This window comes from Oncorhynchus keta, chromosome 27 (assembly GCF_023373465.1).
Source record: "Oncorhynchus keta strain PuntledgeMale-10-30-2019 chromosome 27, Oket_V2, whole genome shotgun sequence".
In the NCBI taxonomy this organism is placed as follows: Eukaryota; Metazoa; Chordata; class Actinopteri; order Salmoniformes; family Salmonidae; genus Oncorhynchus; species Oncorhynchus keta.
The window spans coordinates 27094358-27108248 of record NC_068447.1 but is presented as its reverse complement, the minus strand read 5'-3'; the positions used below and the strand labels follow the sequence as shown (position 1 = coordinate 27108248).

General features: G+C 44.2%; 1 protein-coding gene across 10 annotated transcripts in view; it reads right to left on the bottom strand.

Annotated features, from left to right (window-relative positions):
• LOC118377279 (voltage-dependent L-type calcium channel subunit alpha-1D-like) overlaps positions 1-13891 on the bottom strand; it is a 201304-nt gene that overhangs the window by 20004 nt on the left and 167409 nt on the right. For all 10 annotated transcript variants that reach the window (XM_052482061.1, XM_052482056.1, XM_052482059.1 and 7 more), the window contains 6 exons: positions 6112-6208; positions 5887-5989; positions 5360-5461; positions 1944-2080; positions 1082-1198; positions 142-503 (listed from right to left, as the gene is read on the bottom strand). In XM_052482061.1, the coding sequence (XP_052338021.1) occupies positions 142-503; positions 1082-1198; positions 1944-2080; positions 5360-5461; positions 5887-5989; positions 6112-6208 (918 nt within the window). The remainder of the gene's footprint in view (positions 1-141; positions 504-1081; positions 1199-1943; positions 2081-5359; positions 5462-5886; positions 5990-6111; positions 6209-13891) is intronic.

The following is a 13891-nucleotide window of genomic DNA, read 5'->3' as shown; positions in this document are numbered from 1 at the left end:
CAGTGCACACATTCATTGACTACTGCATTAAAAATGAAGAGAACCATAATATTATGTAACCTTTAACCAGGAAGTCCCTTTGAGTTTAAGAGAGCTCATTTACTAGGGAGACCTAGCCAAGAAAGCAGCATCCTAAGTTACCTTGCAGACTGGACCGTGGTGAGGGTGTCGAAGTCAACACTCCTGCGGTGCGAGCTGGAGGAGGGTGCCCCATTAGCGGACGAGTGCTCGCGGCGGAGACAGCACCGCTGCCCCCCTTTGGTCAGGGAGGGCAGGGTGGGGATGTTGGCGTTGTTGAGGTTGGCGTTGGAGGACATGGGGGATTTGGGGTAGTAGTGGTTGTAGGGGTGGGGGTCACCAGCCCCTTCCTCAGAGCCAACCTGAGAGGGCTCCACAAATGCGTGGCAGGAAGGAGGCGGGACCTGGAGGGGCCGCTGGGTGACAGAACCCCGGTGTTCCCCGTTAATGTGATTGGTGTGGTTGGCGAACAGCACGCCGTTCCTCTGTAGAGACAACACTCGGGTCAGTACAGGCGACCATAAAAACACAGTGACCAAACTTAACCACTGGCTTTGGGTCTGTCCTGGTGGTAAGGAACGGCCATTGAGGTTTTAATTACTTCACTAAATCATGTTCAACAGGTAATGAGGGTATTAAATGAACAGTGCATTTAGTGAAGGTTTGTGTGCAAAACATTTTATGTAAGTGGAGTAACTTTAAAACCACTGGGTTGAATAAGTATCATCTACTGTGTGTTCTGGGTTATCAGGCACTATGAGTGTTATCATCTTTAAACTAGTCTCAACGAGACTTGATTCCTCTCTGTCAATCATACAATGGAAATGACATTATTGTCACCATCTCAGAGTGATGTTGTGACTGAGTCAATAGGCAAGCTCTTCCCACTGGCCAAAGAGTGGACCAACAAAGTAACTGTTTTCATTGCGGCACTTGATTCAGCTCAGCAAGCAACCACGTGAACTGAGTTTGGGACCATTCCATTGGCTGTAAAAGACTCATTCTAAGTGTCGGGTGAGTTAAATCAAGCACATCTATTGAATGAACTGGGACAGTGATTTACCCTAGACACCTCGTCATCTTCTTCTGCATTCATGTCTACAAGGCCCTCGTCTTGCAGGTCACATGATATGACTCGGCGAATTTCGGGCCCAATATCATGCAGTGTGCGGAGGCCAGCCTGCAACGACGACAAGAGAGCAGCTGAGAGCTGGCAGGAACACATGAACTGAAGCATAAGGTCAGACACATACAGTACACACAGACAAATCAGACTGAGGAGGTGCTTTGTTAATCAGGGTGAGTGTGCACAGCACTGCTAATCTAGAGTTGATACAAGATTAAATCATTTCTGAGGAACAACATTCTCTTTATCTCTGATTGTTTCCAGAAGCAGGTAAGAAAGGATATAGTCTGCAGATGTAAGCGTGGCTAGAGGTGACATAGCACAGTGCAGGCCAGGGAAGCAACATTGTGTTCAGGTGTAGTGGCCTGCTGCTTTGCAGATGTCCAGTGGTGATTGGACAAAGCAGCACTAGTGTGATTCAACCAATCGCTAACCAATCGCTAACTTTGTAAGTCCTATCACTTAGTTTCAAAGGTTATTATCTTTTAAATTGTACAGGTATCTGCAGTTCAAATACATTGACTTGTTGTGTAGAGTGTACACAGATTGGCCATAATAGTTTGAGTTTGGTAACTATTGAAAAATAAAATTGTGCGTCGCCCCATGGACCTCCCGGTTGCGGCCGGCTGCGACAGAGCCTGGGCTTGAACCCAGAATATCTGGTGGCACAGCTAGCACTGCGATGCAGTGCCTTAGACAACTGCACCACCCAGGAGGCCCAGTTTGGTAACTATTGACAACTCTAGAGGAGGTGGAATGGTACAGTCCAATACAGAACAGTACAGCAGTTGAGACTCACCTGGAGGGCTATGGTGGAGTTCAGGCTGGAGAACGAGTGTCTTCCCACCAGGCCTTGCTCTTTGCGTTTCTTGAATTTCCTGAAGTAGTCCTGTATCAGGAAGGTAGCATAGAACTTCCCCACGGTTACCTCATCATCTAGGTGAACAGACCACACAAACGCCTCCACTGTCAGCACCGCACCACGCCGCACAGCATCCTGGGAAATAACACTAGGCCCGAAGACACAATGGTCCTCTACCTCTCCTATAGGAACTCTTCAGAGCACTCCAACAATTGGCTGAATATCATATACATGTATGCTGTCTTTATCATGAGTGGTTTTGAATAACTGATATTCCGCAGAAACTCAAAAAAAAATTCATATACAGTATACAGGACTAGTCAGAAGTTTGGACACACCTACTCATTCAAGGGTTTTTCTTAATTTGTTACTATTTTCTACATTGTAAAATAATAGAGAAGACATCAAAACTATGAAATAACACATATGGAATCATGTAGTAACCAAAAAAGTGTTAAAAAAAAATCAAAATATATTTTATATTTGAGATTCTTCAAAGTAGCCACCCTTTGCCTTCATGACAGCTTTGCACACTCTTGGCATTCTCTCAACCAGCTTCATGAGGTAGTCACCTGGAATGCATTTCAATTAACAGGTGTGCCTTGTTCAAAGTTAATTTATGGGTTGTCTGTCCTTCTTAACGCATTTGAGCCAATCAGTTGTGTTGTGACAGAAGATAGCCCTATTTGGTAAAAGACCAAGTCCATATTATGGCAAGACCAGCTCAAATAAGCAAAGAGAAATGACAGTCCATCATTATTTTAAGACATGAAGGTCAGTCAAAAACTTTGAAAGTTTCTTCATGGTCGAACTGCTGGAAAGAAACCACTACCAAAGGACACCAATAAGAAGAAAAGACTTGCTTGGGCTAAGAAACATGAGCAATGGACATTAGACCGGTAGAAATCTGTCGTTTGGTCTGATGAGTCCAAGTTCAAGATTTTTGGTTACAACCGTGTCTTTGTGAAATGCAGAGTAGGTGAACGGATGATTTCTACATGTGTGGTTCCCAACGTGAAACATGGAGGAGGGGGTGTGATGGTGTTGGGGTGCTTTGCTGGTGACACTGTCTGTTCAAGGCAGTAACCAGCATGGCTACCACAGCATTCTGCAGCGATACGCCATCCCATCTGGTTTGCTCTTAGTGGGACTATCATTTGTTTTTCAACAGGACAATGACGCAACACACCTCCAGGCTGTGTTAGGGCTATTTGACCAAGTAGGAGCATGATGGAGTGCTGCATCAGATGACCTGGCCTCCACAACCACTGGACCTCAACTCAATTGTGTTGAGATGGTTTGGGATGAGTTGGACCGCAGAGTGAAGAAAAAGCAGCCAACAAGTGCTCAGCATATGTGGGAACTCCTTCAAGACTGTTGGAAAAGCATTTCAGGTGAAGCTGTTTGAGAGAATGCCAAGAGTGTGCAAAGCTGTCAGCAAGGCAAAGGGTGGCTACTTTGAAGAATCTCAAATATACACATATTTTTGGTGACTACATGATGTGTTATTTCATAGTTGTGATGTCTTCACTATTATTGTACAATGTAGAAAACAGTAAAAAATAAAGAAAAACCCTTGAATGAGTTGGTGTGTCCAAACGTTTGATTGGTACTGTATACAGTATATGTATGTATGTATGTATGTATGTATGTATGTATGTATGTATGTATGTATGTATGTATGTATGTATGTATGTATGTATGTAGGTAAGCTGACCAGCGAGCCACTCCTCATGATGAGTTCAGATTTTTGTGGACCCCACCCGATCAAAGTTGCCCATCCTTGCACTAGAGTATCTGGTAGTATCACAATATGAACAGTTCTGAAACATAGAACTGTAAACAGCCAAACAGACACTAACCTCAACTCAATACTGTCATCATACCACAAAATCATGATATGATGCGGATATGATGCGGCACAACGCTCGTTTTCTTTCAAACCAACACAACCACATCTTACTAAACATACAAGTCTATCAAACAGCTACACATCCACCTACAGTATCTAAGGCTTAGCTACAGTACAGGGATACTGCCACAGTTAGAAGCACCTAGCAAGAAGACTACAGCAGAAAGAGAAGAATATCTAAACTGTTAAGAGACGTGCAGGCCAGGGAAGCAGTGCAGAACAGGGAAGCAGTGCAGAACAGGGAAGCAGCGATCTGTGTCACTCAGCTAGTTAGTAAGCAGACTGGGGACAACTAGGGCACAGGAGAGAGGCAACTCTAGTTCCATGCCACCGGCCAAAAACAGAACTGCTGCAGGGAATTCCGGACGGCAGAGAGAGTGAGAGAGCAGAAGAGACTATGGAAGAGGGGAAAGAGGAGGAGGGAAAGCTGTGGAGGAGAGAAGCTTGGACAGAAAGAGAGAGAGCGAGAGAGATCAAGAGGAGTTAGTCAACAATAGCAGAGCATGCAATGCTAGAACAAGCCAAGCATCGGAGTTAAATCAGAAAATATTGTGCAGCAAAGGATAACAATGAAAATAAAATACCACAAATAATGGTTTCAGCAAACTATGGCACAGTGAAGAACACCACAGGTTGGTCATCATCAGCATAGTACAACACAGCACAGCACCACAGACTGTATAGGTCAGCATGGCTCAGGTCAACCAAGCAGTATACAGAACAACAGTTCAGCATGGCATTTGACAGAAACACATGGGTGCTGCGATATCCCCTTCCTATAGAGTACACTGCTTGGTGCACAATAAAGTGAATAAGGAGCCATATAAGATTGAGCCTGGCCTGTAATGAGCATGTGACCACACTGTGGAGGGAAAAAGAGAGTGAGATAAGGTGAGTTTCGCCGAACTTAAGTGACAGTCTGTACTTTCTGTCTCATCCCCTATCTGATCCAGCTCTTATCTGTGATCTAACAACTGGGACTTTTACAGCTATTCACACACAAAACAGGAAGTGAAGGCTCAACTGTCTGTCAATAACTTGTCGAAGCAATCTGTTTCACAAGGTTAGTAAGGCCATGGATCACTAATGTCAATGAATTTGTTTATTTTCAAAGTGTGACTGCTGAGTATATGCTTTGAGTTCCATGTATATATCCTGTGTAATACCACTGCTGAGGGAAAACTTTGTTGAAGGTCAGCCTGGAGCGTAGGATCGCCAACGTGATTACACACACAGTACATAACACTGCTTAGGTATGTAGTTTTGCACAGCGCATTCGTATGTTTAAAGTGTACGTAACAATTGAGCATGTGCGGGTATAGAGGGCAGTCTGACATGAGGAAGTCTCTCTTTAGCCGCGCTAGCCATGACGTAGAATCTACTGTACAGTTACTGTTGACAGACACCACAGACACATGGAGGCGGGAGCCATTTTACTGACCGCCTGCAGGGGGCACCACTTGGTCCAGCAGCTTCATGCTGGTCCTCTTCCAGATCTTCTTGATGACCGCTCGCAACTCCTCATTGGCCTGTTCCAAGTTGCCTAGGAAACCAACACTTGGTAAATGATTTGGACCAATCAAGACAGCTATCGAGCAGGTCACTGTATAAGAGTATTTTGAGTACATTCATTGGGTGTTTCCATTACAGCACCAGCGTGTCGACAGTGATTATGGTAATGTGGGCTCTAATGTTATTCTTTGGGAACTGTGTTTCCACATAGCTAAGTCTGACACTGAGGACTTGTGAAGCTTGACTTTAGAGCAGGTCTACTGAGGACATGGGCCAGTGAGAAACTGGAGCCGGGCCGTGGCAGTGGAAACACAAAAATCTGAGCGGTTTGGGTAAAACACTGGGGTAAGTCCTTAGTGAAAATATGCCATCAGAAATACTGTGGGATGATTCTGTCCGATGGACTTCATAGTATGTCCTCATTCAGACATCACTGTGTTTTCTCCCAGTGCTCACCTTCAGTTTTGATCTTCAGAGCGGTCCTCACCAAGGCAAACAGAGTGGCATTGAACATGACCGTGCCATCACTGTTCAGGGGCATGTTCATTGCAACCAGTCTCTAAAAGGAGTTATGGTCATGCAACATATGAGTTAACCAGGACAAGATTGAGCTCACAATATGAACACGTTATGTAATATGTGTGTGATGTGTGTTTGTGCTGTTTGGGTGTTCAGACACACCTTGCAGGCCACTCTGTGTGGACACAGCTTGCCGAAGCCTAAAGGGGGCTGGATGCGTCTCAGCAAGGTCACCACATCCAGATGCTTTATCCTGCCCCTGAAAGTGACACAGTCACACAGACACTGAAACCAACACACTACTGAAAGAGACACAGTCACACAGACACTGAAACCAACACACTACTGAAAGAGACACAGTCACACAGACACTAAAACCAACACACTACTGAAAGAGACACAGTCACACAGACAATGAAACCAACACACTACTGAAAGAGACACAGTCACACAGACACTGAAACCAACACACTACTGAAAGAGACACAGTCACACAGACACTAAAACCAACACACTACTGAAAGAGACACAGTCACACAGACACTGAAACCAACACACTACTGAAAGAGACACAGTCACACAGACACTGAAACCAACACACTACTGAAAGAGACACAGTCACACAGACACTGAAACCAACACACTATTGAAAGAGAAACAGTCACACAGACACTGAAACCAACACACTACTGAAAGAGACACAGTCACACAGACACTGAAACCAACACACTACTGAAAGAGACACAGTCACACAGACACTAAAACCAACACACTACTGAAAGAGAAACAGTCACACAGACACTGAAACCAACACACTACTGAAAGAGACACAGTCACACAGACACTAAAACCAACACACTACTGAAAGAGACACAGTCACACAGACACTGAAACCAACACACTACTGAAAGAGACACAGTCACACAGACACTGAAACCAACACACTACTGAAAGAGACACAGTCACACAGACACTAAAACCAACACACTACTAAAAGAGACACAGTCACACAGACATAGAAACCAACACACTACTGAAAGAGACACAGTCACACAGACACTGAAACCAACACACTACTGAAAGAGACACAGTCACACAGACACTGAAACCAACACACTACTGAAAGAGACACAGTCACACAGACACTGAAACCAACATACTACTGAAAGAGACACAGTCACACAGACACTGAAACCAACACACTACTGAAAGAGACACAGTCACACAGACACTAAAACCAACACACTACTGAAAGAGACACAGTCACACAGACACTGAAACCAACACACTACTGAAAGAGACACAGTCACACAGACACTAAAACCAACACACTACTGAAAGAGACACAGTCACACAGACACTGAAACCAACACACTACTAAAAGAGACACAGTCACACAGACATAGAAACCAACACACTACTGAAAGAGACACAGTCACACAGACACTGAAACCAACACACTACAAAGAGACACAGACACTGAAACCAACACACTACTGAAAGAGACACAGTCACACAGACACTAAAACCAACACACTACTGAAAGAGACACAGTCACACAGACACTGAAACCAACACGCTACTAAAAGAGACACAGTCACACAGACACTGAAACCAACACACTACTGAAAGAGACACAGTCACACAGACACTGAAACCAACACACTACTGAAAGAGACACAGTCACACAGACACTGAAACCAACACACTACTGAAAGAGACACCGTCACACAGACACTGAAACCAACACACTACTGAAAGAGACACAGTCACACAGACACTGAAACCAACACACTACTGAAAGAGACACTGTCACACAGACACTGAAACCAACACACTACTGAAAGAGACACAGTCACACAGACACTGAAACCAACACACTACTGAAAGAGACACAGTCACACAGACACTGAAACCAACACACTACTGAAAGAGACACAGTCACACAGACACTGAAACCAACACACTACTGAAAGAGACACAGTCACACAGACACTGAAACCAACACACTACTGAAAGAGACACAGTCACACAGACACTGAAACCAACACACTACTGAAAGAGACACAGTCACACAGACACTGAAACCAACACACTACTGAAAGAGACACAGTCACACAGACACTGAAACCAACACACTACTGAAAGAGACACAGTCACACAGACACTGAAACCAACACACTACTGAAAGAGACACAGTCACACAGACACTAAAACCAACACACTACTGAAAGAGACACAGTCACACAGACACTGAAACCAACACACTACTGAAAGAGACACAGTCACACAGACACTGAAACCAACACACTACTGAAAGAGTCACACAGACACTGACCAACACACTGAAACCAACACACTACCAACACACTGAAAGAGACACAGTCACACAGACACTGAAACCAACACACTACTGAAAGAGACACAATCACACAGACACTGAAACCAACACACTACTGAAAGAGACACAGTCACACAGACACTGAAACCAACACACTACTGAAAGAGACACAGTCACACAGACACTGAAACCAACACACTACTGAAAGAGATACAGTCACACAGACACTGAAACCAACACACTACTGAAAGAGACACAGTCACACAGACACTGAAACCAACACACTACTGAAAGAGACACAGTCACACAGACACTGAAACCAACACACTACTGAAAGAGACACAGTCACACAGACACTGAAACCAACACACTACTGAAAGAGACACAGTCACACAGACACTGAAACCAACACACTACTGAAAGAGACACAGTCACACAGACACTGAAACCAACACACTACTGAAAGAGACACAGTCACACAGACACTGAAACCAACACACTACTGAAAGAGACACAGTCACACAGACACTGAAACCAACACACTACTGAAAGAGACACAGTCACACAGACACTGAAACCAACACACTACTGAAAGAGACACAGTCACACAGACACTGAAACCAACACACTACTGAAAGAGACACAGTCACACAGACACTGAAACCAACACACTACTGAAAGAGACACAGTCACACAGACACTGAAACCAACACACTACTGAAAGAGACACAGTCACACAGACACTGAAACCAACACACTACTGAAAGAGACACAGTCACACAGACACTGAAAGAGACACAGTCACACAGACACTAAAACCAACACACTACTGAAAGAGACACAGTCACACAGACACTGAAACCAACACACTACTGAAAGAGACACAGTCACACAGACACTGAAACCAACACACTACTGAAAGAGACACAGTCACACAGACACTGAAACCAACACACTACTGAAAGAGACACAGTCACACAGACACTGAAACCAACACACTACTGAAAGAGACACAGTCACACAGACACTGAAACCAACACACTACTGAAAGAGACACAGTCACACAGACACTGAAACCAACACACTACTGAAAGAGACACAGTCACACAGACACTGAAACCAACACACTACTGAAAGAGACACAGTCACACAGACACTAAAACCAACACACTACTGAAAGAGACACAGTCACACAGACACTGAAACCAACACACTACTGAAAGAGACACAGTCACACAGACACTGAAACCAACACACTACTGAAAGAGACAAGTCACACTAAACCAACACACTACTAAAAGAGACACAGTCACACAGACACTGAAACCAACACACTACTGAAAGAGACACAGTCACACAGACACTGAAACCAACACACTACTGAAAGAGACACAGTCACACAGACACTGAAACCAACACACTACTGAAAGAGACACAGTCACACAGACACTGAAACCAACACACTACTGAAAGAGACACAGTCACACAGACACTGAAACCAACACACTACTGAAAGAGACACAGTCACACAGACACTGAAACCAACACACTACTGAAAGAGACACAGTCACACAGACACTGAAACCAACACACTACTGAAAGAGACACAGTCACACAGACACTGAAACCAACACACTACTGAAAGAGACACAGTCACACAGACACTGAAACCAACACACTACTGAAAGAGACACAGTCACACAGACACTGAAACCAACACACTACTGAAAGAGACACAGTCACACAGACACTGAAACCAACACACTACTGAAAGAGACACAGTCACACAGACACTGAAACCAACACACTACTGAAAGAGACACAGTCACACACACAGACTACTGAAACCAACACACTACTGAAACCAACACACTGTCACACAGACACTGAAACCAACACACTACTGAAAGAGACACAGTCACACAGACACTGAAACCAACACACTACTGAAAGAGACACAGTCACACAGACACTGAAACCAACACACTACTGAAAGAGACACAGTCAACAAACCAACACACTACTGAAAGAGACACAGTCACACAGACACTGAAACCAACACACTACTGAAAGAGACACAGTCACACAGACACTGAAACCAACACACTACTGAAAGAGACACAGTCACACAGACACTGAAACCAACACACTACTGAAAGAGACACAGTCACACAGACACTGAAACCAACACACTACTGAAAGAGACACAGTCACACAGACACTGAAACCAACACACTACTGAAAGAGACACAGTCACACAGACACTGAAACCAACACACTACTGAAAGAGACACAGTCACACAGACACTGAAACCAACACACTACTGAAAGAGACACAGTCACACAGACACTGAAACCAACACACTACTGAAAGAGACACAGTCACACAGACACTGAAACCAACACACTACTGAAAGAGACACAGTCACACAGACACTGAAACCAACACACTACTGAGACACAGTCACACAGACACTGAAACCAACACACTACTGAAAGAGACACAGTCACACAGACACTGAAACCAACACACTACTGAAAGAGACACAGTCACACAGACACTGAAACCAACACACTACTGAAAGAGACACAGTCACACAGACACTGAAACCAACACACTACTGAAAGAGACACAGTCACACAGACACTGAAACCAACACACTACTGAAAGAGACACAGTCACACAGACACTGAAACCAACACACTACTGAAAGAGACACAGTCACACAGACACTGAAACCAACACACTACTGAAAGAGACACAGTCACACAGACACTGAAACCAACACACTACTGAAAGAGACACAGTCACACAGACACTGAAACCAACACACTACTGAAAGAGACACAGTCACACAGACACTGAAACCAACACACTACTGAAAGAGACACAGTCACACAGACACTGAAACCAACACACTACTGAAAGAGACACAGTCACACAGACACTGAAAACCAACACACTACTGAAAGAGACACAGTCACACAGACACTGAAACCAACACACTACTGAAAGAGACACAGTCACACAGACACTGAAACCAACACACTACTGAAAGAGACACAGTCACACAGACACTGAAACCAACACACTACTGAAAGAGACACAGTCACACAGACACTGAAACCAACACACTACTGAAAGAGACACAGTCACACAGACACTGAAACCAACACACTACTGAAAGAGACACAGTCACACAGACACTGAAACCAACACACTACTGAAAGAGACACAGTCACACAGACACTGAAACCAACACACTACTGAAAGAGACACAGTCACACAGACACTAAACCAAACACTACTGAAAGAGACACAGTCACACAGACACTGAAACCAACACACTACTGAAAGAGACACAGTCACACAGACACTGAAACCAACACACTACTGAAAGAGACACAGTCACACAGACACTGAAACCAACACACTACTGAAAGAGACACAGTCACACAGACACTGAAACCAACACACTACTGAAAGAGACACAGTCACACAGACACTGAAACCAACACACTACTGAAAGAGACACAGTCACACAGACACTGAAACCAACACACTACTGAAAGAGACACAGTCACACAGACACTGAAACCAACACACTACTGAAAGAGACACAGTCACACAGACACTGAAACCAACACACTACTGAAAGAGACACAGTCACACAGACACTGAAACCAACACACTACTGAAAGAGACAGTCAGTCACACAGAAAGAGACACAGTCACACAGAAAAACCAACACACTACTGAAAGAGACACAGTCACACAGACACTGAAACCAACACACTACTGAAAGAGACACAGTCACACAGACACTGAAACCAACACACTACTGAAAGAGACACAGTCACACAGACACTAAAACCAACACACTACTGAAAGAGACACAGTCACACAGACACTGAAACCAACACACTACTGAAAGAGACACAGTCACACAGACACTGAAACAACACACTACTGAAAGAGACACAGTCACACAGACACTGAAACCAACACACTACTGAAAGAGACACAGTCACACAGACACTGAAACCAACACACTACTGAAAGAGACACAGTCACACAGACACTGAAACCAACACACTACTGAAAGAGACACAGTCACACAGACACTAAAACCAACACACTACTGAAAGAGACACAGTCACACAGACACTGAAACAACACACTACTGAAAGAGACACAGTCACACAGACACTGAAACCAACACACTACTGAAAGAGACACAGTCACACAGACACTGACCAACACACTACTGAAAGAGATACAGTCACACAGACACAAACCAACACACTACTGAAAGAGACACAGTCACACAGACAAAACCAACACACTACTGAAAGAGACACAGTCACACAGACACTGAAACCAACACACTACTGAAAGAGACACAGTCACACAGACACTGAAACCAACACACTACTGAAAGAGATACAGTCACACAGACACTGAAACCAACACACTACTGAAAGAGACACAGTCACACAGACACTGAAACCAACACACTACTGAAAGAGACACAGTCACACAGACACTGAAACCAACACACTACTGAAAGAGACACAGTCACACAGACACTGAAACCAACACACTACTGAAAGAGATACAGTCACACAGACACTGAAACCAACACACTACTGAAAGAGACACAGTCACACAGACACTGAAACCAACACACTACTGAAAGAGACACAGTCACACAGACACTGAAACCAACACACTACTGAAAGAGACACAGTCACACAGACACTGAAACCAACACACTACTGAAAGAGACAGTCACACAGACACTAAAACCAACACACTACTAAAAGAGACACAGTCACACAGACACTGAAACCAACACACTACTGAAAGAGACACAGTCACACAGACACTGAAACCAACACACTACTGAAAGAGACACAGTCACACAGACACTGAAACCAACACACTACTGAAAGAGACACAGTCACACAGACACTAAAACCAACACACTACTGAAAGAGACACAATCACACAGACACTGAAACCAACACACTACTGAAAGAGACACAGTCACACAGACACTAAAACCAACACACTACTAAAAGAGACACAGTCACACAGACATAGAAACCAACACACTACTGAAAGAGACACAGTCACACAGACACTGAAACCAACACACTACTGAAAGAGACACAGTCACACAGACACTGAAACCAACACACTACTGAAAGAGACACAGTCACACAGACACTGAAACCAACATACTACTGAAAGAGACACAGTCACACAGACACTGAAACCAACACACTACTGAAAGAGACACAGTCACACAGACACTAAAACCAACACACTACTGAAAGAGACACAGTCACACAGACACTGAAACCAACACACTACTGAAAGAGACACAGTCACACAGACACTAAAACCAACACACTACTGAAAGAGACACAGTCACACAGACACTGAAACCAACACACTACTAAAAGAGACACAGTCACACAGACATAGAAACCAACACACTACTGAAAGAGACACAGTCACACAGACACTGAAACCAACACACTACTGAAAGAGACACAGTCACACAGACACTAAAACCAACACACTACTGAAAG